At 41.4% G+C, this 25483-nt stretch overlaps 2 protein-coding genes and 2 pseudogenes across 5 annotated transcripts in view; 2 read left to right on the top strand and 2 right to left on the bottom strand.

Annotated features, from left to right (window-relative positions):
* Positions 1-11850: 11850 nt before the first annotated feature.
* On the top strand, positions 11851-12428 carry LOC100387599 (U1 small nuclear ribonucleoprotein C pseudogene; annotated as a pseudogene).
* Positions 12429-16021: 3593 nt separating this feature from the next.
* The window catches only part of LOC144582186 (small ribosomal subunit protein uS3-like), a 68438-nt pseudogene continuing 58976 nt past the window's right edge, over positions 16022-25483 (bottom strand). Inside the window, exon 2 of the transcript XR_013534437.1 lies at positions 16022-16935. The product of XR_013534437.1 is annotated as a small ribosomal subunit protein uS3-like (transcript). The remainder of the gene's footprint in view (positions 16936-25483) is intronic.
* The window catches only part of LOC100894240 (thiosulfate sulfurtransferase like domain containing 3), a 61748-nt gene continuing 58976 nt past the window's right edge, over positions 22712-25483 (bottom strand). Inside the window, exon 5 of the mRNA XM_054254285.2 lies at positions 22712-23520. Within this exon, the coding sequence (XP_054110260.1) occupies positions 23219-23520 (302 nt within the window). The 3' untranslated portion in view covers positions 22712-23218. The remainder of the gene's footprint in view (positions 23521-25483) is intronic.
* CCNC (cyclin C) overlaps positions 23149-25483 on the top strand; it is a 36023-nt gene continuing 33688 nt past the window's right edge. For all 3 annotated transcript variants that reach the window (XM_002746860.6, XM_035296379.3, XM_078369876.1), the window contains exon 1: positions 23149-23313. In XM_002746860.6, coding sequence (XP_002746906.1) covers positions 23282-23313 — 32 coding nt within the window. In that variant the 5' untranslated portion in view covers positions 23149-23281. The remainder of the gene's footprint in view (positions 23314-25483) is intronic.

The following is a 25483-nucleotide window of genomic DNA, read 5'->3' as shown; positions in this document are numbered from 1 at the left end:
GTGGAAGCAATTTTCTGGTTCTTGTTTTAACAACAACTTAGTTTTTTACAACCCAATGATGCTGCGTAAAATAAAACTTTTGACAGAGAATAAGTCAGGAGAGGACTCAGTTGCTTCTAAATATGAAAAATACCTAGAAAGATGCTTCATCTTTTTCCTTTACCTAATTCTGTTGCCCTCATAGCATACATGAATTAGGTTTTAGTTACTTGCTATTAATTTCTAAAATATATAATAAATTATGCATAGCAAAAGTTTTATTCTATAGAATTGATATCTCTCATTTTTACACTTCACTCAGTCACAGCTTACAGAAGTTGTGTAATACTCCCAAAAAGAATGGCTCTTTTGATTTTCACACAATTTTTCCAGTAACTGTTTTTTCCTCTCTTCAGGGGTTAATTTCCTGTAGTAAACTGTTACATAATCCCCAGTGAATCAAACCTCCTGATAGTCATGCCCTTGTATAATCCTCTCTCACAATGATTCTAGGCTTTGCCATATGACTTTGACTGGTCAATGGGACATCAGCAAATGTGACACAAGCAGAAGTTTCAGTACTTGTACATTGTGTCATGCCCTTTTAATATGCTATTGATTGCCATATAAGAATCCTGATCCAGTCTTCTTAAAAGACCACACAGAGTGTGAGGCCCAGCCCCCATCCCCCATCTCCACCAAATGATTATAGCCAGTTAGTGAGTGTAGGTGAGACCAAGGAAAGATCCATCCAGGTGAACCCAACCCAAACTGTGAATGGTGAACAGATGCAGTGTTGTTTTATGTCATCAAGTTTTAATAACCAGTTAGTTATTCAATGACAAATAATAGATAGATACACCTCCTCTGAATGAATATAATTAAATACAACAGAGATAAATGGTGTGGGGGACTGCCTTGATTCAAATGATCAGCGGTCTAGGAATTGTAAGAAGGTAAGCTATTTAGACAAGAGATAGCCAATAAGCTGGGGATCCTGATTGAGCACAGGTGTGGGAGATATTAAGATATCAACCAACAACCACCGTCCCCATGTGTTTTTTCTAACAGAACCCTAAATTTGTGTATAAAGGGGTCAAATGCTTTAGGGAAGGCAAAGTCCCTCCAAAGTTCAAGAGGTGAATCTGGAATCTGGATTAACTTAAGTCAGTCGTGATAGTTCCTTTACCCTCATTTGTGACTGATTTAGGAATGGACATGAAACAATTCTGGCAAAAAAAAAAAAAAAAAAAAAGTGAGAGCAAGTGTTTTGGAGGTTTCTAGGAACGGTTTTCTTTCACCTTAAAAGGGGTGTCTAAAAGAAAACAATCTCGATTATTTTTGTCTTTGGATGTTATGTGAGAATGAGATTCTTAGAAAAGCAGCAATCAATTGTGAGGAAACAAACCTGAGGACAGAAACCAACACCCACACCAGAGAATAAAGAAATGTTAGATGTTTATTTGAATAATTAGGCAACACTTTCTGTAACCTAAATGCAAGATGCGGGTATTTTGCCTTGCTTCTTTCTCTTGCACATTGAGAATTGAAATGAGAAGATGTTTTGACTAATTTTTCTAACTAATGTTTTGCCTCCTATGCTTAGAATTTACCTTTAAGTATTGTTTGGTCTTTTTAAAACTGGTTAGAGACTTGTAAGAACATTACAACTCTATCCCCTTTTCTTAAAATAAATGCAAACAATCGATTCTACATTCTTGTTACAGGCAAGGTTACAATGAACCTAGAATCTCAAAAAGATTTCTCTCTCTGGAGCAATAAGATTTTCCAGTGATTAAATGCGTCATCACCGACAAGAAACTATTGCTCAGGGTATAAGATTCTACTTCATTCCATCGAAGTGTTGCTGACGTTCAGAAAGCCGCACAGAAAACACCTTTAGATATATAAACAGAGACGTGGGAAAGGAATAAAGTTGTGAGACTCTATCCGTTTCCCCATTTGATTCTTCAGCCCCCTTATAAAACGTTCTGACCTCCGGCGTCTGAGAAAACGCAGACGCTGAGGAATCACGGACAGAGGAGAGCTGGGGATCTCTGCGGGCCCAGCCCAGGCCAGTCCCTTGCAGCCGGTGACTGATGTCCCCAACCCTGGGGGCTGGGGGCTGGGGCGGCGCCACGCTGCTTTCCTGGGAGCGAAAAGACGGACTCCACCAGACTACCGAGCTCAAGTGCAGAAAAGCTCAAGGCCCGGCCTCTGCCCGGGTGCCGGGCACCCAGGGAAGGAAGAGAGCCCTGGCTTCCTCTGGGGTGGAGGGATGGGGATGGTAAGGACGTAGCGCCGGGGTCCCTCTCTCTTGGGGAAGTGCAAGCCGGTCAGGCTGTTTTCCTACGAGGACGGAAAAGAAAGGCTAGCTCGGGTCTCCTTCAATCCCGGAGCCCCGCGGAGGCCCCGTTTCTGCGCTGGAAAGTCGCCTCTTCCCTGCTTTGTCTACCCCATCCTCTCAGGCCCAGCTTATGCCTTCTTAGGGATCGGCTTCTCTTGCAGTGGCCCTGGGATGTCAAATCCTAGAAAACAGCCTACGGAGGCAAAACCTCGAGCTGAAGGGCGAGTGGCCACGCGCCTCCCGGCGGGCGCCCTCAGCTGCCTTCGGACAGCGGGCAGAGCTAGGCGGCTGCGTCCGTGGGCACCCCGCCCCCGCCGGGCACCACCGCCCCGCACTCGCACCCTGCACCCTATCTGTTGCCTACCTGGTGCCTCTTATCCGCTTCACGCCCCTCGGGGAGTACCGCTAACTTGCCGAGGGCAATGCTTAGTGAGCCGGCCTTAGGGTCCCGAAGCTCCCACAGTGGGACTAAGGCGGGGAGGGGAAGGAAGGCAGGTGCCTGCTGTGAATGTACCAGGCTGGTATTGGACTCCCTAGGCAAGAAGCCTTTTAAAATAATTTCATTAAATGCTTTTTTACTGATGGCAATGACATCCATGATAATAAAAGAGATGCTGGCGCTCACATTAGTCTGTAAGAGTTAGCGGATCTCGGTGTGAGCCCCATTCACGCTTTCCGTGAACACGCAGTGAGTACTTACTGTATGGCAGCTCTGCTGGTGCTTGACTAGCATCATCCTGGCCCCTCCTAGGCCTCTCAAATATGAACTTCTTCCGTGTTTTCAGGAGCACTACAAGGTACATAGTTTTCAAAAGATCTGGAGACCCTGGTGACCATGGCAAAGAAAGGCATGATCGGTCATACACAGGAAAATGATGTTTAATTTACTTGCATCGTTTCAGGCTCCATGCCAGAGTCAGGCCTAGGTTTCGATCCTTTGATGTACCAAAGTCAAGGGTTTGAGGGACGTCAGTCACTGCCTTGAGGAAGACTAGGAAGACTGGAAGGATTATTTTTCTCGTGTTTACTGTTTACCTCTTTTTTTTCTTTTAAGACAAGCTCTCCCTATGTTGCCCAGGCGGGACTCAAACTGCTTGGCTCAAGCGATCCTCCTGCCTCAGCCTCCTGACAGCTGCGAATGCCATCTTGCCCTATTACTTTTGTTTAAAAAGGTTTGAATATGTAAAATCAATTCCATTTAGTCAAAGAGGTACAATTATAGCTTAACTAAACCTGTAGTTACTTGTAGTAACTAAACCTGTAGTCACATCCTAAGAAAAAGCACCAAAAAATGACTGTGATTGTGAACAATTGATCAGTTTCCTGTGTCCATAGTGGACAATATTATGAAGTACAAACAGGAAAACATGTTTATTAAGAAGGATTTTTTTTTTCTTCCAGGAAATTCTGTAGGTGAAAATGTTGAAATTGTCAGTTGAAATATCTGGTGAAGTCTAATATTATCATCAAATAAAATGCAAGTGACAGGAGAGTACTGATGTATATTCCTCTTGGGAGATTAACTCTCTCTGTTAGTCCCCCTCACACCCACACCCCTGAATTTGCCAGCAGCCTTGGCAGGTCTGTCCGTGTTTGGGGATGCCAGGCAGACGTAATTCGGCTTCAGAGAGGCTTGCTTAAGCAAAAGGGTGTGTATACGTTCCCCAGGCGTCCGAGGACGGACAGGCTGGCACAGACTGACCATGGGCACCGCTAGGAGAGGACACCCAGGGCTGGCTGCTGTTGCTGGCTGCTCCTCCCGCCCCGGCCCTCCCCCAGCTCCTCCCCCGCAGCCGCGCTTCCTCCTCCGGGGCTCTTGCAGCTGTTTAGGTTTAGGTACGAGAGGAATTTCAAGTTTTTTCTGATCCTACCCTACCCGTCCCCACCCTGTGAGACTGGCCTCTGGGCACCAAGGGCTCTTCTGTCTCCACCCAGCTCATCCCGAGGCTTGGAGAGGAAGCCTCACAGCTGCTATTCGACCCTGCACCGGCCAACAGAGAAGAAAGTCGCTTGCGGAGGCCCTTCCACCACCCGTCGCCGGCACGCGAGGGAGGACGCCCACCGCCCAGCAGCGCAGCCTCGGCTTTTGAAGCCTCTGTGCACTCCCCCCGGCTTCCAACCCGGATCTAAGCCCCATGAACAGAGCGGGCTGGGGAAGGTTGTGCGGAAGCAGTGACCCCGAGGGGAAGAATTTTGTTACTATTTGAGGCCCCGCTGCGTTTCTGGTCCCCAGCCTGAAGCAGGCGGAGCATTGCTCCCCAGAGTCCCACCGGCCTGGGCCACAGCTGGGCCCACGCGGTCGACAGGTGTGTGAGGCCGAACCCTGGAGCATCGGGAGGCGGCTGGGAACCAGGGCAGAACACCCGGGGCGCATCCTCAGGGAGGAATCATCTGGCGTTCAAGCCACTCTCGGGTCTTTTGCTGGCTCTGCAGATCGGCTTGCGCACGGGGAGCCCGAGGAGCAGAACCTGGGCAGGCCAGACTTTGCAGTCGCGCACGCCACCCAGCGCCCGCCTTGCGCTGGTCTAAGCTGGCGTTCCCTCTATTGGGCAGATCGCTTAGCGCCTGAGTCGGTTTTAGTTCTCCAGTGTCTCTCTCCAAAGGAAGCACAGTGTAGTCCTTACCTCTCTACTCTTAGCTCCTAGAGCGATACCGGGCACCCAGCAGTGCACTGTAAAGTATTGGTTCTTTCATTTAACAAGTGACTGTTGAGTGTTGACTGTGTCCTAAGCACTGCAAGGCCTCTGACCTCAGGAAGCTTAATTTCCAGTGGGTTGGATGAATGGGGAAATAATAAGGTATTGTTCTTGCATTGCTATAAAGAAATATCTGAGACTGGGTAATTTATAAAGGCAAGCGGTTCTTCAGTCTTTACAGGAAGCATGGTGCTGGCATCTGCTCAGCTTCCAGGGAGGTCTCAGGAATCTTATCGTCATGGTGGAAGGTGAAGGGGGAGCAGACATGTCACATGGAGAGAGCAGGAGCAAGGGAGAGAGGGAGAGAGAAAGGAAAATGTGATTGGAGGGATCTTCCACAGTGATCAGCTCTGTGTCCTGTGGACAAATTACATGCTTTCTATGGAATTTAGTGTATTTTCTCTTTGCCTAGGTAGAAATATCTGTCTTTTAGGTATAAATGTAACCTGCAACTCCAGTCTTTTGCAAGAGGACTCAAAGAGGACAAAAAAATGAATAAAGTGAAAAGGGGCACCCAAACAATCCAACAATTAAAAACAACACCATAGCCAAGCACAATAGCATGCACCTGTAATTCCACCTACTCAGGAGGATAGTTTGAATCCAGGAGTTTGAGGCCAGCCTGGGCAACATAGTGAAACCCTCATCACAAAAAAGATGCTAGAGCTAACAACATGTCCCATTTTCCCTTTTCACAAAAAAGCGGCATGAGTTTAAATCATATAAACTTTTCTCTGTTCTTAATTTAGATCAAGGATTGCCAATCAAAGGATTTAGAATCACAAAACAGGTATATCCTGATAGCCTCACCCTGACGTGGGAATACCACTACCCCAATACTTCTAGCGTTCTCTTAAGCCACTTTAGCTTCTTGCTTTGAAAAAGACCTGTGAGGCCTGAGGTAAGAGAAAAAGGACAACATGTTTCTTCCTATGTTCTTTGAACAGGTTGCCCCTGAGAGTCTAACCTCTGGGCAGCACACTTTTTTTCACTTCAGCTCCTGAAAATGACTTTGTAAAGGAAAACTGATTAGTTTGGGTAGAGGGGTGATGGCATCAGATTAAAAAGTCAGAAAAATAGGTTGAGGAAAGTAAGACCAAATAAAAGATCTTGAGTTATTAGCCAGACTTTTACTAGGATGTGGAACTAGGTTTACAGTCTGTGATTAGGTTTTGAGCTATTTTTTTCCAAAAGTGTAGCACCCTGTCTCACGGGCCTCTTTGAACTTAGATTTGGGGTCTGTAAAGCTTTTCATTTTTTTAAAATCACTTTTTCTGAAGAACTCCATTCATAGTTCAATACTAGGAAGTAGGCCTAGCAGTTACTGTTATTCTAACTTTTTTAATGAGCCTCAGATAAGTTACTCATCCAAAGCCACATAGTTGGTTAATAGAGGAGCCCTTGTTAGCATCTGGGTCTGACAGCTCAGCATTCTGCCATCATTTCTCAACAGGAAAAAAATTTTTAAACTTAACCAATAAATATCTATTGAGGACGTATTAGTAACTCAGCACAGTAGGAAGTCCTGTGGAAGTATGCTATTTGCTGGTCCTTAATATGTTCAACATTAACACATACCTGCTTTGTTCCTTCTTAGCATTATCAGTATAATATAGAAGTCATACACACTCTAGGCACACAGTCTGGAATTACTTCCTGGTTCCAGCATTCTAGGGGCACACTTCATTTTATTGTCCTTCACAGATATTGTGCTTTTTACAATAGAAAGTTTGTGGCAACTCTGCACTGAGTACTTCTGTTGGTGCCATTTGTCTGTTATGGTGATCTGTGATCAGTACTCTGCGGTGTTATTGCTGCACTTGTTTTGGGGCTCCATGAACCACATTTATGTAAGTCAGCAAATGTAATCAGTAAATGTGTGTGTTCTGACCACTCTACTGATTGGCAGTCCCCATCACTCCCCCTGTCCTTGGGCCTTCCTATTTTGAGACACAACAATGTTGAAATTAGGTCAGCTACACCCTACAATGGCCTCTAAGTGTAGGGTGAAAAGTGAAAGTGTTCAAGTGAAAAGTTGTAAATCTCTCACTTTATATGAAAAGCTAGAAATGGTAAGCTTTGTAAAGAAAGCATGTGGAAAGCCAAGGCAGGCCCGAAGCTTGGCCTCCCACACCAAACCATTAGCCAAGTTGTGAATGCAAAGGAAAAGTTCTCTAAGAAAATTAAAAGTGTTATTCCTGTGACCACACAAATGATAAGAAACCAGAACAGCCTTATTACTGATGCAGAGAAAGTTTGAGTGGACTGGATAAAAAATCAGATTAGCCACAATATTCCCTTAAACCAAAGCCTAATCCAGAGCAAAGCCCTAACTCTCTTTAATTCTGTGAAGGGTGAGAGAGGTGAGGAAGGTGCAGAACAAAAGTCTGAAGCTGTCAGAGGTTGGTTCATGAGATTTAAGGAAAGATGTGGTCTCCAAAACATAAAAGTACAAGGTGAAGCAGCAAGTGCTGATGTAGAATCTGCAGGAAGCTATCCAGAAGATCTAGCTAAGATTGTTGATGAAGGTAGCTATACTTAACAATAAATTTTCTATGTAGGTAAAGCAGCCTTCTACTGGAAGAAGATGCCATCTAGAACTTTCATAGCTAGAGAGAAATAAATGCCTGGCTTCAAACTTTAAATGACAAGCTGACTCTCTTATTAGGGGTTAATGCAGCTAACATTGGTTGGAAGCCAGTGCTCATTGACCATTCTGAAAATCCTAGGGCCTTTTAGAATTATGTTACTCTGCCTGTGCTCTATAAATGAAACAACAAAGCCTGGACGACTGCACATTTATTTACAACATAGTTTACTGAATATTTTCAGCCCATGTTGAGACCTACTGCTCAGAAAAAAAGATTTATTTTAAAATATTACTGCACATTGACAATGTACCTGGCCACCCAGGAGCTCTGATGAAGAATGTATAAGGAGATTAACATTTTCATGCTTGCTAACACAACATCTATTCTGTAGCCCATGGATCACACAGTTAATTTTGACTTTCAAGTCTTATTATTTAAGAACCATATTTTTTAAGGCTATTGCTGCCATAGGTAGTGATTCCTCTGATGGATCTCAGCAGCATAAATTGAAAATCTTCTGTAAAGGATTCATTGCTTGTCATAGCCATTAAGAATATTTGTAGGCTGGGCATGGTGGCTCACACCTGTAATCCCAGCACTTTCAGAAGCCAGGGTGGATGGATCACTTGAGCACAGAAGTTCGAGACCAGCCTGAGCAAAATGGTGAAACCCCATCTCTACAAAAAATACAATTAGCTGGTCATGGTGGCATGTGCCAATCCCAGCTACTCAAAGCTGAGGCAGGAGAATCATTTGAGCCCAGGAGGCAGAGGCTGCGGTGAGCTGGGATCATGCTACTGCACTCTAGCCTGAGCAATAGAGCAAGACTCTGTCCGCCCCCTTGACCCCCGCTGGTGCAGTGGCTCATGCCTGTAATCCCAGTACACTGGGAGACTGAGGCAGGTGGATCACAAGGTCAGGAGTTCAAGATCAGCCTGACCAACATGGTGGAACCCTGTGTCTCTTTAAAAAAAAAAAATTTAATAAAAATAAAAGAGTAAAACCTAAAGTGTTAAAAAAAAAAAATGTAATTCATGGGAGGAGGCCAAAATACCAACATTAGCAGGAGTTTGGAAAAAGTTGATTCCAACAATCATATATAACTTTGAGGGGTTCAAGACTTCAGTAGAGGAAGTTAAGTGCAGGTGTGATGGAACAGCTTAAAAATGTTACTGAATTGTTGCAACTCATGATCAGACTTGAACAGATAAAGAGCTGCGTCTTTTAAATGCAAAGAAAGTGGTTTCTTGCAATGGAATCTATTCCTGGTGAAAAGATGCTGTGAACATTGTTTAAATGACAACAAAGGAATTACAATACTACATAAACTTAGTTGATTAAGTATTGGCAAGGCCTGAGAAGATTGACTCCAATTTTGAAAGCAGTTCTACTGTGAGTAAAATGCTGTCAAATAGCATAGAATGCTACAGAAAAATGTTTTGTGAATGGAAGAGTCCACTGATGCAGCAGGCTTCACGGTTGTCTTTTATTTATTTATGTATTTATTTATTTATTTTTGAGAGAGAGATTTTAACACATCTCTCATAGTAACTGATAGAAAAAAGCAGACAAAAAGATCAGTAAGAATATAAAATATTTAACCACATAATTAACAAACTCACTGTGCCTGCAAATGTATAATAATAAACACATACCTTTCAAATTAGAACACTTCAGCAAGTTGATTATGAATAAAGCAAATCATAAGTTGTCTTAGTTTTTAAAGATTACCACAGCCACCCCAACCTTCAGCAACCACTACCCTGATTAGCCAGCAGCCATTAACATCAAGGCAAGGATCTCCACTAGCAAAAAGATTAATGACCCAAAGATTAAGGGTCAGGTGATCGTTAGAATGTTTAGTAAGGTATTTTTTGGCCAGGTGCTGTGGCTCACATAAGTAAGCTCAGCACTTTGGGAGGCGGAGGTGAGCAGATCATCTAAGGTCAGGAGTTCAACACCTGCCTGGCCAACATGGTGAAATCCCATCTCTACTAACAATACAAAAATTATCTGGGTATGGTGGCACACACCTGTAATCCCAGCTACTCAGGAGGCTGAGGCAGGAGAATTGCTTAAACCTGGGAAATGAAGTTTGCAGTAAGATGAGAGCATGCCACTGCACACCAGCCTGAGTGACAGAGTGAGACGCTGTCTTAAAAAAAAAAAAAAGTTTGTTTTTTGTTTTTTGAGATGGAATCTTGCTCTGTCACCAGGCTGGAGTGCAGTGGTACGATCTCAGCTCATCGCAACCTCTGCCTCCCAGGTTCAAATGATTCTCCTGCCTCACTCTCCCCAGCAGCCGGGATTACAGGCGCCTGCCACCATACCTGACTAATTTTTGTATTTTTAGTAGAGACAGGGTTTCACTATGTTGGCCAGGATGGTCTGGATCTCTTGATCTGGTGATCCGCCCTCCTCGGACTCCCAAAGTGCAGGGATTACAGGCATAATCCACCACACCCAGCCTAAAGTATTTTTTATTTAAGGTACATACATTGTTTTTTAGACATAATGCCATTCCACACTTAATAGACTACAATATACTGTAAGCATAACTTTTATGTGCACTAAGAAAAAAAATTGTGTGGCTTGTTTTGTTGCAATATTTGCTTTATTGTGGTGATTTGGAAATGAACCCACAATGTCGCCAGGGTGTGTTCACACCTGTGTGGACGTGGGCTTGTTATTTAACCTCTCTCAGCCTAAGTTTTCTCATCCATAAAAAGAACATCATAGTAATACCTCCTTAGGAGGCTTATTAATAGGACTAAATTAAATGTGTACATGTAACTGTTTTTAATTATGCTAACATTTCAGGTAGATGAGTTAGATTTTTACATAGGTAGATCAAGAATTTATTACCCAGGAGTGGAATAAGGATTTCTGTTTTCAATAGTGTGCATTAAAAGACTAGTGAGATTAAATGTGTTTCTACTGGCTTCACAATTTATGAGGAAAAGTAGCATTACATAAAATAAAATCCTAGATAAAAAGTAGTCTCACTAGCTTACCAAATTTAAGTATTGGTTTTATCATAACTTGATTAAATCATGGCTTACACAATAAGGAAAACTTTTAAATTAGCACATCCAAGACCCTAGCAATAGGGCCTTCTTGCTTCCAGTGTTGTCACTAATTGTCTCTTCTTAAAGAAACAGTTCCTGTAAGACCATTTAAACCTTTCACTGTGCTCAAAATGCCTTGATTTCCCCCCTTCTGTCACATTAGAAAGAGGGAGAAAGCGGCCAACAAACATGAAAAAAAGCTCATCCCTTGTCATTAGAGAAATGTAAATCAAAGCCACAATAAGATACCATCCATAAAAAGATCAAACTTGATCTTTTTCGCCAGTTAGAATGGTGATCATTAAAGATCAGACTTGATCATTAAAAGATCAGACTTGATCGCCAGTTAGAATGGTGATCATTAAAAAGTAAGGAAACAACAGATGCTGGAGAGGATGTGGAGAAATAGGAACATTTTTACACTGGTGGGAATATAAATTAGTTCAACCATTGTGGAAGACAATGTAGCAATTCCTCAAGGATCTAGAACCAGAAATACCATTTGACCCTGCAATCCCATTATTGGGTACATACCCAAAGGATTATAAATTATTTTACTATAAAGACACATGCACATATATGCTTATTGCAGCACTTTCCACAATAGCAAAGATTTGGAACCAACCCAAATGCCCATCAATGATAGACTGGATAAAGAAAATGTGGCACATATACACCATGGAATACCATGCAGCCATAAAAAAAGATGAGTTCATGTCCTTTGCAGGGACATGGATGAAGCTGGAAACCATCATTCTCAGCAAACTAACACAAGAACAGAAAGCCAAACACTGCATGTTCTCACTCATATGTGGGAGTTAAACAATGAGAACACATGGACCCAGGGAGGGGAACATCACACATTGGGGCCTGTAGCGGGGCAGGGGACTAGGGACAGATAGCATTAGGAGAAATATCTAATGTAGATGATGGGTTGATGGATGCAGCAAACCACCATGGCACGTCTATACCTATGTAATAAACCTGCATGTTGTGTATATGTATCCCAGAACTTAAAAGTATAATTTTTTTAAAAAAAATTCTTAAGGAGAAAGAAAGAAAAATATAAACACCTTTTCTCCATTTTTATGTATTCCCACTTACCCATTGTTTTAATAATTAACATGAAAATTATTTTCTGAGCACGCGAGGGCTCTGGAAGTCTTCACACTAGTCTCCCGGGGTTCCTCAGTGTCTGCACTGGCTGTGTGTGTCATTTCTGGGCATCACGGAATGGAGTGGCCAAGGGGCTGCAGAGCAACATGCCCAAGTTTTATTGTGACTACTGCGATAGGTACCTCACCCATGACTCTCCATCTGTGGGAAAGACACACTGCAGTGATAGGAAACACAAAGAGAATGTGAAAGACTACTATCAAAAATGGATGGAAGAGTGGGCTCAGAGCCTGATTGACAAAACAACAGCTGCATTTCAACAAGGAAAGATACCTCCTAATCCATTCTCTGCTCCTCCTCCTGCCGGGACGATGATATCACCTTCCCCCAGTCTTCTGGGTCCTCCTCGCCCTGGTATCATGCCAGCACCCCATAAGGGGGGCCCTCTCACAATGCCAATGATGGGTCCCCCTTCTCCTGGGATGATGCTAGTGGGACCTGCTCCTGGAATGAGGCCACCCATGGGAGGCCAATGATGCCTGGGCCCCCAATGATGGGCCCTCCTGCCCATCCCATGATCTTGCCCACTCGGCCCAGAATGACTTGAAGGCCTCATTGTATCAGTTTTATATTACCTGTTCTGCTTCATCAGGAAATCATGCTGCTGTGATGCTGGGTTTCCTAAACAGCATAAGGAAGACTTGGTCCCCTGTCCTATCAAAGAGAATAGCTTCGGAGGGGAGAAGTGGGACAAAAAAGATGCAGTTTTCATTTGTATTGGGAAATGTGAAAATAAAATTGTCATCTCTTTTTTTTAAAAAAAAAATGTATTTCTAAGTTTAGTTGCAAAAATGTTTCTAAGTTGCAATTTTTTTTTTCTTTCTCTCTCTTTTTTTTTTTTTGAGACAGCATCTTGCTCTGTTACCCAGGCTGAAGTGCAGTGGTGCAATCATATCAAACTCCTGGACTCAAGGAACCCTCCTGCCTCAAACCTGAGTAGCTAGGACCACAGGTTCATGCCACTGAGCCTGGCTAATTTATTTTTATTTATATTTTATGTATTTATTTATTTATTCATTCATTTATTTAAGAAAGGGTCTCTGTTGCCCAGGCTGGAGTGCAATGGAATAATTTAAATTTACAGAAAAGTTACAAAGATAACACAGAGAGTGCCTGTATGTCTTTTACCAAGTTTCCCCTAATATTAACATCTTACATAATTATGGCACATTTGTCAAAATTGAGAGGCTGTTATTGGTTCATGACTATTAATTAATTTGCACAATTTATTCAAATTTCACCAATTTTTTTCTATGTGTTTTTTTCATGTTCCAGGATCCCACCCAGGATGCCACATTACATCCTGGTAATGTTTTATAATTGGTAAAACATTATTGCTAGATGTGGCTATGAAGTTGTTTAGTCTCCTTATTCCCCTCCAGTCTGTGATGGTTTCTCAGTCTTTACTTGTTTTTGATGACCTGGACAGTTTTAAAGAGTACTGGTCAGATGTTTTGTATAATGTCCCTAAATGTGGGTTTGTCTGATGATGTTTTTTTCTCATGACTAGTTATACATGGTTTAAGAGGAAGACCACAGAGGTAAAGTCCTCTTCTTATCACATCATGTAGGGATACATGTTAGCAAGATGACTTATCACCGTTGATGCTAACCTAGATCATTTTGTTAAGGTAGTGTGTGCCAGGTGTCTCTGCTGTAAAGTTACTATTTTTCTCCTTTACATAATCTACTCTTTGGAAGCAAGACACTAAATTCAGCCCATACTCAAGCAGGGAAGCTTTAAGTTCCATCTCTGGATGGGAAACTGTCTACATGTATTATCTGGAAATATTTAGTAAGGAAGATTAATCTTTTATTTATTTACTTATTTATTTAATCATATATTTACATATTTGTCAGCATAGATCCAGGTATATTTATTTTATTATTTGAGTTAAAATACTATACTATTTTGTTGTTATGATGGTTAATTTTATGAGTCAACTTGACTAAGCTAAGCATGCCCAGATAATTGGTAAAACATTATTGCTAGATGTGGCTATGAAGTTGTTTCTCCTGGAAGGGAAAGAGGACATATAGGAAGATATTTGAATCAGTCAACTGAGTAAAGAAGATAGCCCTCACCAATATGGTAGGCATCATCTAAACTGTTGCATGAATAAACAGATCAAAAAGAAAGAGGAAGGGTCAATTTACTCTCTCTTCTGGAGTCTGGACATCCATTTCCTCCTGCCCTTGGACATCAGTGCTCCTGGTTGTCAAGTCCTCAGACTTGGACTGGAACTACACCACTGGGTTTTCTGGATCTCCAGTTTGAAGATGGCAGGTTGTGGGATGTCTCGGCCTCTATAATCAAGTGAGCCAATTATATATATAAATTCCTGTTGGTTCTGCTTCTCTGGAGAACCCTAATATAGTTGTTCATTATCATGTGGTTGTTCCCATTATCATTTTAATGTCTTGATGTATATTCTTCCACTTATTTCTTCTTGCTTAGATATAAACATAAATAAGCACACAGGCATATAAATATGTTTGTATGTGTACTTACTCTACAGAAGAAATTTGATCTGGGAGTTAAGTTTGATAAAGATTGTTTTAGAAGCACTGTCAAGTAACTCTAAAGCATGGTCAAGATTAAGGACCACCAACCATCCTAAGTCAATTATGGTTGTTCTCATCAGGGCTGTCCTAGTTGTGTGGGGCACCAGACACTTTTTTTTTTTTTTTTTGGTGCGAAACCTCTATCTATATAAACAAAAGAAATAAAGAGAGAATGAGGTAGAATGAAATTAAAGCTGAAAGTTCATGATGAAGAGAAAGACTAAGAGCATACAAACTAAAGTTACAAGGCAATGCACAGACTATGAAGCAGACAGCAAATACACAGAATGGAGAATTAGTATAGGCGAGTTGGAACAGGAAAACAGAAAACACACAAAAGAAATATGCCTCAATTCTGGACAGTTCTCTAGTTACAATTCTAGTGCCAATCCATGTTTCTTTTTATAACGAACTGTAAATTTATGGAAGTATCTTTGCAACCAAAGAACTTCAATTATAGTATATAGATGTGAAAAAAAGAATGAATGAAAACAAGAAAGAGAATTGACCAATGCTGCAGGGATAAAAAATGTAATGAAAGAAGTTAGGGGAGTATCCAGTTTATGGCCAGGAGGTGAGATCCACTCTGAGCTTTAGTTTGAAAAGTACATCAAACTCAATCATTTCAGAAGACCACTAGACAGATGGACTTCCCCAGAGTTTGTGGATCTGGTCTTTATTTTTGTAGACTCAGAAACAGAAACTGCCAGATTACTAAATCTACTCTACCTCTTGGGTGTAAATACATTGATCAAGCTCATAGAAACTCATACATTAAAAATCCAACCAGGTGCAGTGGCTCACAGCTGTAAATCCCAACACTTTTGGAGGCTGAAACAGGAGGATCACTTGAACTCAGCAGTTTGAGACCAGCCTGAGCAGCAGAGTAAGACCCTGTCTGTATTAAAAAAAAGAAAAAGAAAAAGAAAAACACCCTGCAACAAACCTAATATATAATCTGTTGTCATGGGATTAGAGTTAAAAAAAAAAGAAAAAAAATTAATTAATTGATTTATGAAGATAACTGCCAATTAATGTGGGAAACCAAATTATTATTGAAAGATTGCTTCATAAGTATAAAATTAGGTCAATAGAAGTTGATTGAAGTTAGTGCTATCAAGTTATAACAATCTTATGCATCCACTTCTATTCTTAGAACAACTTGCTGAAGAGCCTTGATATTTAAGTCTGTGGGCTAGAGCTGATGAACAATCTGAAGATACTGTAGTAGTCAAAAATAATAGTCCCCAAAGAGATTCTCATCCTAATCCCCGAACCTGTGAATATGTAATGTTACATGGCAGGGAGGAATTAAGGTTGCAGATAGAATTTAGGTTGCTAGTGAGCTGAATTTAAAATAAGAAAATTATCCTAGATTATCCAGGTAGGCCCAGGTTAGTAATTACAAGGGTACTTTCAATGTGAAGAAGGAGGTACAATTTAGAGTGATGCAATGTGAGAAAGACTCAACTGGCCATGACCGGCTTTGAAGATGAAGGGGACCATGAGCCAAGAAATGTGGGAACCTCTATAAGCTGGAAAAGGCAAGAATACAGATTATCCTCTAGATTCTTGAGAGAGGAATACAGCCCTGCTGACACCTTAATTTTAGCCTAGTGAGACCCATTTATGACTTATGTACTTTTTTTCTGTCTTTGGACAAGATTTTATTAAAGTTATTTAAGAGCAACATTCAGACTCCAGACACAGCTGCCAAGGAGACCCTGTTATGCTGTGGTGACTGGCTGGGGCATGGCAGGTGGCTCTAGCTTCCTACCCTTCTGTTCTGAGATGGGGGTGCTGGGGAGTATCTCAACTTTGGGTTCCATGAGGCTCATGTGGTTGGACAGGGGCTTACTAGAGCTAATCTTACCAGGTTCCCAGGGCAGCATGATCTTCCCCTTGATGCCCAGCACACCCCGTTGGAGCAGCACATGGCACACAGTGGTGTCAACATAGTATTAATAGGGTCTCTGCTGCGGATCATCAGGTCATCCACAAACTTCATGGATTTAGCCCTCTGTCCTCAGAGTTTCCCAGACACGATGACTTTGAAGCTTTTGACCCCACTCTCCATGGTGAACTGCAGCACACCATAGCAGGCCCTCTGTACAGCAAACCCTCCTAGGAGTTCGTAACACTGAGACTCTGCCTGGGTAATGGCACACAGATCTCTTGTGGTCACCTTTTCGGTATAAAGTTCTACTTTTCCCTCTGGAAAGCCAAACCTCTTCTGAACAACTGCACTCAGTTCCCAAATCTGCCAGCCCTTCTCACCAAGAACATTCTGTGTTCTGGTGGCTAAGATAATGACTTCTGTCCTAGTTGGTGTAACTCAGACCTCAACTCCAGAGTAGCCATCTTCAGCCAGCTCCTGAGTAGAAATTCATTCAGTTCAGCTTTGAAAATGCCATCAGTGACAAACTTCCTCTTCTTGGAAAACTGCACCACCATCTTGCTGTGGCACCCCAGTGAAAGGAAAGGATGACATGTAGGACTGCTGACCTCCAGAACTGTAAAATAAGGTAATTTGTTATAGCAACAATGGGAAATGAACACAGATACCCTGCCAAAATTTGATATTTCTGACCTCTATTTATGGATTCCATAAATTTTCCTTCCTTAATACCATCATTTAAAGCAAACTAATAGGCCGGGCGCGGTGGCTCAAGCCTGTAATCCCAGCACTTTGGGAGGCCGAGGCGGGTGGATCACGAGGTCAAGAGATCGAGACCATCCTGGTCAACATGGTGAAACCCCGTCTCTACTAAAAATACAAAAAATTAGCTGGGCATGGTGGCGCGTGCCTGTAATCCCAGCTACTCAGGAGGCTGAGGCAGGAGAATTGCCTGAACCCAGGAGGCGGAGGTTGCGGTGAGCCGAGATCGCGCCATTGCACTCCAGCCTGGGTAACAAGAGCGAAACTCCGTCTCAAAAAAAAAAAAAAAAAAAAAAAAAAAAGCAAACTAATATAATAACTTGCTGTAAATAAGTTATTTACAGACAATTGCTCAGACAACAGGATTGCAGAGATCTGGCTCTAAGTGTTCTTATTGATATATTTTGTTCTCTGAAAGGCCATTCTAGACTAACCAAAAATGAGAGGTGAATTCTGGAACCCCCCAAATGTCTGGGGACACCAACTCTAGGCATATACAGGGCAGAACAAAAGTCTAATGGCATGAGTAGGCTGGCACATTGTAACCCAACATACTTGATTATTGTTCCCTGCAGAATACAACTGCATTACAGTGTCAAGGGCTTCTATTAAAAGACAGAGCACATTCCTCTTTGTATCAAGCAAGATACAAAGAGATCTTCCTCATCTCTGAAAACAGAGTTCTTTATAGTCCATGCTATAGAATCTAGATTTGTTCTAAATTTAAAAAACAGTTATTGAACTCTTACCATGTATCAGGCACTATTCTAATTTCATTTAAGTTCATTTAAACTTCACCACAACCCCATGACTTACCTATAATTATCCCTGTTCTATAGGTAAAGAAACCGAGGCTCAGAGTGTCTAAGCAGTTTGACCAGGGTTAGACAACTGGTAAGTGGCAGAGCTATTATTTGAACCTCGTCAGTCTAAAGGCTGAGTTATCAATTAATACACTTTATATTAGGGTTTGAATATGTCTCTCAAAGTTTATATGTTAAAAACTTGATCCCCAATGTCATGATGTTAAGAGGTGGGGCCTAATGAGAGGTGATTAGGCTATGTGGCTTCTGCCTTCATAAATGGATTAATGCTGTTATCCTGGGAATGGGTTTCTTATAAAAGGATGAGTTTGGCCCCGTCTTGCACTCTCTTGTGTTCTCTCTCTCTCTCTCTCTCTCTCTCTCTCTCTCACTCCCCCCCTTCTCTTTGTCCTTCTGCCACAGGATGATGTAGCCCTCACCAGATGCCCACCCGTCAATCTTGGACTTCCCAGCATCAAGAACCCATGACCTAATAAATTTCTGTTCATTATGTAAAAGTTGTCAGGATCAAAATGGAGTCACTTGGGTTAAAAAATAAAAAAAACAGAGCCAAAAAGGACCACGAAGGAAGGGTTCTCACAAATAAATGCCTGGTAACAAAAACTATCACAAAAGATGCTGCAAAAACCATAACATTGCACAAACACCACAGCAACCTTGCATACGAAACAGTATTTCTGCGAGGATATCTGCCCAGCAACTGCCTATCTAACCTTGGACTGGTGTCATCTTTGTAACTGATCCTTGTAGCCATGGCTAAATTATTTCAAAACAATTATGTAATCCTTCTCCATTTTCGTTTAAAAACCTTTGTGTTCCTTTAAATGCCCATGTAGTTTACTAAGGGTGCACATACTCCTATTCCAATACTCTATTCTTGAATAAAGATCATTTTCTTTTAGAGAACCTCTCTCTGTTTGTTATCTAGGTTGACAATTGTAAATTACCCAGTCTGTACTATTCTCTTATAGCACAAAACAAAGACACTTTTCCATAATTTAGAAGTGCATTCATCTTTAACAAATATAGGTATTCTGGAACTAAAATAAAGGGAAGTACAGGGGATGACTAAATAAAGAGGACGTTTTTCACAATAAGGACTATTAATACCAAAGCAAAGTATTATGATAATAATTTAATTTAAATAAGAGGTTATCACCAATAATTGTGTTTGAGAAGAAAAACTTGTGCTACAAACTTGGAAATATGTGCTTTTAGTAGTTTAATCATAGTAGTTTTCTTGAAGCTGTCTAGTAGGATAAAAAAGTTATTGCACTGTGAATCAAAAGAATCCAATTCTAATTGCTCTTTCCACTACTTAACTAAGTGAGCTTGGTAAAGCCACCAACCTTCTAGGCCCTAGTTTACTAGAAATAGTATTCATTCTGCTGGAGAAATGCACTGTAAGAAGAAAAAGGATAAATGCTTTCTTGTCACAGGAGAGTAGCATCAAGAATTTATTGACATTTTTAAATAACTAAAAGAGTATAATTGGATTATTTGTAACACAAAGAATAAATGCCTGAGATGATGGATACCCATTTACCCTGATGTAATTATTACTCATTGCATGCCTGTATCAAAATATCTCATGTACCCCATAAATACATACACCTACTATGTAGCCACAAAAATAAAAAAAAAATTTAAAAAGAATTTATTGAACACACCCCTATTTGAAAAGCACAAGTTAAGTTGAAAATTGGAAGGGACAACATTAACTTATTTCAACAAGTTTAAATTAGTGGGTAGTAAGGACTGAAAAATAATACTCCCAACATTATTTTGAAAAGTTTAAAAAATCATCAGCAAAAAAAGGCAAATCTACTAGACAGCTCAGCATCTTTTTGCATCCAGGTAAGCTGGGATGTCTATGCATTTTAAAAGATTTGTAAATTTCCCTATTCCACTAGAGATATACTTAAATGAAGTTAGCTTTTGGTTTAAGTCAATCTAATTCAAACTACATTTATAAAATGTCCTCAAAGGCAATTTACTCTGAAACTAAGGAAGCCTGAGCTCCAGGCCTGTGACTTGCACAGCTCCCATGAGCACTGGGAGCTGCTGGGCATTTGGTGGCAGCAGATACCTGGTCACAAACAGGAAGAGGTTCTATGTAGCACTTACGGTAAATTGCCTAAAATTGTTCACAGAAGGAAGGAACCTGAATTTCCACAGCTCTAGTAAGTTGTTGTGGCCCTTTTTGTATTCTATATATTGTATTCACTATTCAACATAATTTTGTATTCATAACTTATATCAATGCACATCCCCCCAATTCTATAAGAGATTTAAACACGATTATTTGCTATGCCTACTACACATTATACCCTGAACTAATGGAGATACAAAGATGAAGGAGCTCACTATTTTGTAGGAAGAAGAGTGCAGAATTAGGTATAAAACAAAGTAGCAGGGCGAGTGACTTACACCTGTAATCCTAGCACTTTGGGGGGCCAAGGCGGGTAGATAACCTGAGGTCAGATGTTCAAGACCAACCTGACCAACATGGTGAAATCCCATCTCTACTAAAAATACAAAAATAAAATTAGGTGGGCATGGTGGTGGTCACCTGTAATCCCAGCTATTTGGGAGACTAAGGCAGGAGAATTGTGTGAACACAGGAGGCAGAGGTTTCAGTGAGCCAAAATTGCACCACTGCACTACAGCTTGTGCGACACAGAGAGACTCTGTCTCAAAAAAGAAATTAAGTGCTAGTCCAGTGACAGAAACAAAGTGTAATAGGATCGCTTAGAATAAAACATTAGTAATAGTAATTCGTTGCAGTATCCTTATCTTCTGGATGATGCCAGGCTGACAAAAACAAACAAAACAAACACTGAGAGAATGAAGAAATCCTCAAGCTGTGAAACAGCCCATGACTTGGAGTTTCTTAAGATAGTGCCTTTTAAATATTTTTATTGTGATCTGTAATGCAAAGTGTTCATCAAGTATACTACACACTCCTCTACATTTTTCAGCTTTCTTCACAGTTAAATTGGAGGCATGTGTCTATTCTGGTCAATGCCCATGAGAGAAGGTGATTGGGTTGTTTATGTTTCAAGGCCCTTAACACTGGGTAAAAGCTAGTGTGAGTCCTCTGTGCTTTCTCTAGAAAGATTTTAAGCCTAGAAGCAAAGGCCATCAAGACAGAGTAATTGAAAGACATGTATTAGATTCTTGAAGATCTGGAAGACAACCACCAAGGAGTGCAAGCAGACTTTATGGGACTTTATGGGAGTGACATATGACATATAAAATACTTTTATATTAAGCTATGGTGATTGGGGTGGGGGTAGGGAGGTGTTACCACAATTTCGCCTAGTGTAACTAATCCAGAATAATTCATTCTTTTTTCTTTTTCCTTTTTTTTTTTTTTTTTTGATTTGGAGTCTCACTCCAGGCTGGAGTGCAGTGGCACAATCTCTGCTCACCGCAACCTCCGCCTCCTGGGTTCAAGTGATGCTTGTGCCTCAGCCTCCCAAGTAGCTGGGACTATAGGCACTCACCACTATGGCCAGCTAACTTTTTGTATTTTTAGTAGAGATGGAGTTTCACCATGTTGGCCAGGCTGTTCTCGAACTCCTGGACCTCAAGTGATCTGCCCACCTCAGCATACCAAAATGCTGGGATTACAGGCGTGAGCCACTGAACCTGGTGTAGACGAATTCTCACACACAAATAAATGCATTTCACATCTTGACTGTGTACGTATATATGTGTTTGCATACATATATATATAACTGAACCAAATTTAAATATAACATCCTTGCTATTTCAGATTTACCTAGTACTTTCTGTTCATTTAGGAAAACGATTATACTTAACTTTACCACACCCTAATTGGTCTCCACCCACAATGTGACAAATACTGTCTTTAGTTGTCTCAGATGCTGATCGTCTATAAACAAATTTCTGGAGTGTCCAATTATTTAGAAAAAAAATTAGAAGTTTTACAATAAATGCATTGGTACAATGAAAATGAAACGGAAAATACATTATTTAATCTTGTAAAATTAAATTACGGCATTTTTGCAGTATGTTTCTATTTGATGCATACATGCACATATGTGTGCATACATATATGCATGACTGCTTTTAGATGTTCTGCAAAACTGGTGGTTCTGCTGCTCTCTAAATTTGCACTTTATCTCTCCAAAAGAACTCCATTAAGATGGCTTGATCCAGGCCGGGCCTGGTAGCTCAGGCCTGTTAATCCCAGAATTTTGGGAGGCCGAGGAGGGCGGATCACCTGAGGTCAGAAGTTTCAGACCAGCCTGGCGAAATCCCCATTCTACTAAAAATGCAAAGATTAGGCGGCCGTGGCTGGGGGGGCCAGTAATCCCAACTACTTGGGAGGCTGAGGTAGCAGAAACAATCACTTGAACCCGGAAGGTGGATGTTGCTGTGAGCCGAGATTGTGCCACTGCACTACAGCCTGGGTGACAGAGCCAGACTGTCTCAAAGGTAAAAAATAAGCTGGGCGCGGTGGCTCACGCCTGTAATCCCGATACTTTGGGAGGCCAAGGCGGGCGGAGCACGAGGTCAGAAGTTCGAGACCAGCCTGGCCAAAATGGCGAAACCCCGTCTCCACTAAAAATACAAAAATTAGCCAGGCGTGGTGGCAGGCTTCCGTAATCCTAGCTACTCGGGAGGTTGAGGCAGGAGAATCGATTGAACCCCAGAGGCAGAGGGTGCAGTGAGCCGAAATCACGCCATTGCACTCCAGCCTGGGCTACAAGAGCAAGACTCCGTCTCAAAAAAGGAAAAAAAAGTAAAGTAAAAATGAAAAAAGGACACTTGATCAGCGAGAACAAAGTCATCTTCATTTATTCCTTTTTCCAATCACAGGAAAAAGAAGTCACAAAATCTTATACTTTATTATAATGCCATTGTCCTGTTTTTGAAGCACTGGAAGAGGTAATAACACAACCCCCGAACTAAGCTGCTTTCTCCAGGTTAGACCCACTCAGCCACTCCCGTACTGAGGACAGGAGACTGAGGGGCTTGGGCCTTAGGCCAGAACCGGCAAAATGCTCTCTCGAGAGCTTTCCAACCGCCGAGCTGCGAGCTCTCGCGATCTCTAGTTCCCTTCCATCTCAGCGCACCCACAGGTCAACGCCTCCGTGCCGGCTCCCTCCGCTACAGCGGGCCGGAACTTTTGTCGATAGGAACGGGTTTGCACAGTTGAGTGTTGTCGGCCGGCGTCAAGGAGAATAGGGGGCCATCCTCTTCCTTTCGCCGCCGCCGCCGCGGTGCGGAGCCGAGCCGAGCTGATTTGATCGAGGAGCGCGGTTACCGGACGGGCTGGGTCTATGGTCGCTCCGTGGGCCGCTCCGCCGGCTGGTGCTTTTTTATCAGGGCAAGCTGTGTTCCATGGCAGGGAACTTTTGGCAGAGCTCCCACTAGTAAGTGATCTTCCGTCTTCTCATCTAGGGCCGGTTTTTTGGGGGGCTGTGAGGACGGGGCCTGCGACTCCCCTGGGCCTGGATCCCGGCCTCGGCCCGGAATGCTGGGGTCCTCACCGGAGACGGCAGCGGCCAGAAGGAAGATGCGCTTTTCTGAGGCGACTCTCTCCTCCCCGCCCCTAGCCCCAGTGTCGGGGAGGGAAGGATCTGTAAGGGGGAGGGGTGGAGGAAGAGTTTAGTCTCCCGGGAAGGAACGATTCGGAGTTTAATTTCTGATTATTGGTTTAGCTAGGCCGCGGGGGGTCGGATGGAGTGGGCACAGGTATGGGAAGTGTGAGTCAGCTCAGGACTGTGAGGCTACTTGTTCAGGACAGTTGTGGCGTGCTTTTGCCTGGGATTTCTTCGGGTGATCGGCATTGTGATCTTTTGTCATTCACTTTATATCTTGAGTGGATTTATATTCCTAAGAAAGGAGAGAGTCGTGCTTGTTTCTGCCTACTGACCGCTTCTTGCCAGTACTTTATGTCTAGATGAAGTTTTATGTTGATAAGGTATAGGGCAGGTGCCCTCAAAATTTATCCATTTCATTAGCCTGTGCCTTATATTTTGTTTTAAAGGTCTATTTTCCAGTGATTTTGTTTACCTATTTCCTTAACCTTTTTCATGAATAAGTTCTTGTTTCTGTCAGTGACTGTGTGAGAGCTAGAATAATATTAAAAACACTTAGCCCTAAATACATTTGTTTAAGCAGGCAGAAAGGTGTGTGATGGGGCCAATTGAGTATAGTTGAAAGATGAACAGAACTTGACAAAGAAGATATCCTAGTATAATTTTTGATGGTAAGAAAGCATTAGTAAGTAATTTAAATTTTGATTCTGTGAATAGGATCTGTTCCTGATGTTCATTTTTTTAGGAGAAAAAAAGAAAACATGAGCTCGGTAACCTTTTTAAGGAAAAGCAGGTTTTCCTCTTGCTATAAAGTGGAGATTACATGTTAAAGAAGATTTACCACTGAGTGTGTGTGTGTGTGTGTGTGTGTGTAATGCATTGTTTTCACATGCTGAAATATTGGGCAAAATTAAAGTATGGAAAGTTTAGGTATTGGAATTAGAGCTCCTGAAAAAAATTGTTTAGGTAGTGGAGAAGAGATATTCCGATAAACTAAGGAAGAAGCTGAGAGATTGACAAGTAGCTGGCGTTTATTTGTCAGTTTCTCAACCTAAGAAAAGATCCTGCATTTTTTTCAATAAGTGTTTTTATTGTGCTTTCATTTATTCGTAGCATTGTAAAAACTTTTTTCACTTTTCAAATATAAAATTATTATAGTTAAGTATACTTCTTTAAAGCTGTTTTCTCCCAATTCAAATAGTCCTAAAGGAAGGGACCACTTTGCCTTGCTCAAATCCCTTGAGCAGTCATGGGGTTCTTCATCCAGAAAAGGTAACAAGTATGAAAGACAAGACAATTCTGGAAAAACAAACAAAAAGATTATGAAAGGCCGTTGTCTTAGGTGAATTTGGTGAAAGAGGGCACTTGACGTTAAATACACTGTGTTACATGCTTTTAAGATGCACATTTTCACACTTTAACATCTTTAAAATCAGCATAGCAATTTCTTTTATAGCATATGAAATAATGATGAATTCTAGATGTAATCTTAAATTTGATGAAATGCAGTATTTATAAATCTTTTTAGTTTATCCTCCATACAGAGTTCTGCGAGGAAAACTCTTAAAATATTTGTGACATTTACCTGTTTAAAAACATAAAATGACTCTGGAGGTAAAATTAATTAGCAAACCACAATGTAGTTGAAGTAGAACAAAACACAGTTTGACCAAAATGAGCTAGAAGGGCACTAAGTCTTTGCTGGTTGCTTGAATGCATTAATGAACAAGTAACAGAATGAAAAACTAAAACTGTGAATACTTTATTGTGTGAAAAAGGAAACTGAAAATACAGTTACTTAATATCTAGAAAATAACATCATAATATTATATATGGAATGTAACCAAAGCTGAATATATTAGAAAATCAATATCCTGAATAACTGAGAGATAATAGAAATATTCTATTTAAGAATATTAAAAAGGAAACATGAAATAAACTTAAAGAAACAGAAAGAAGGACTTTAAATAGATAACACTGATGCTAACCTATTAAAAGGAAA

This window comes from Callithrix jacchus, chromosome 4 (assembly GCF_049354715.1).
Source record: "Callithrix jacchus isolate 240 chromosome 4, calJac240_pri, whole genome shotgun sequence".
Lineage (NCBI taxonomy): Eukaryota > Metazoa > Chordata > Mammalia > Primates > Cebidae > Callithrix > Callithrix jacchus.
The sequence above is the reverse complement of the archived record's forward strand: the minus strand, read 5'-3'. Positions and strand labels throughout refer to the sequence as shown.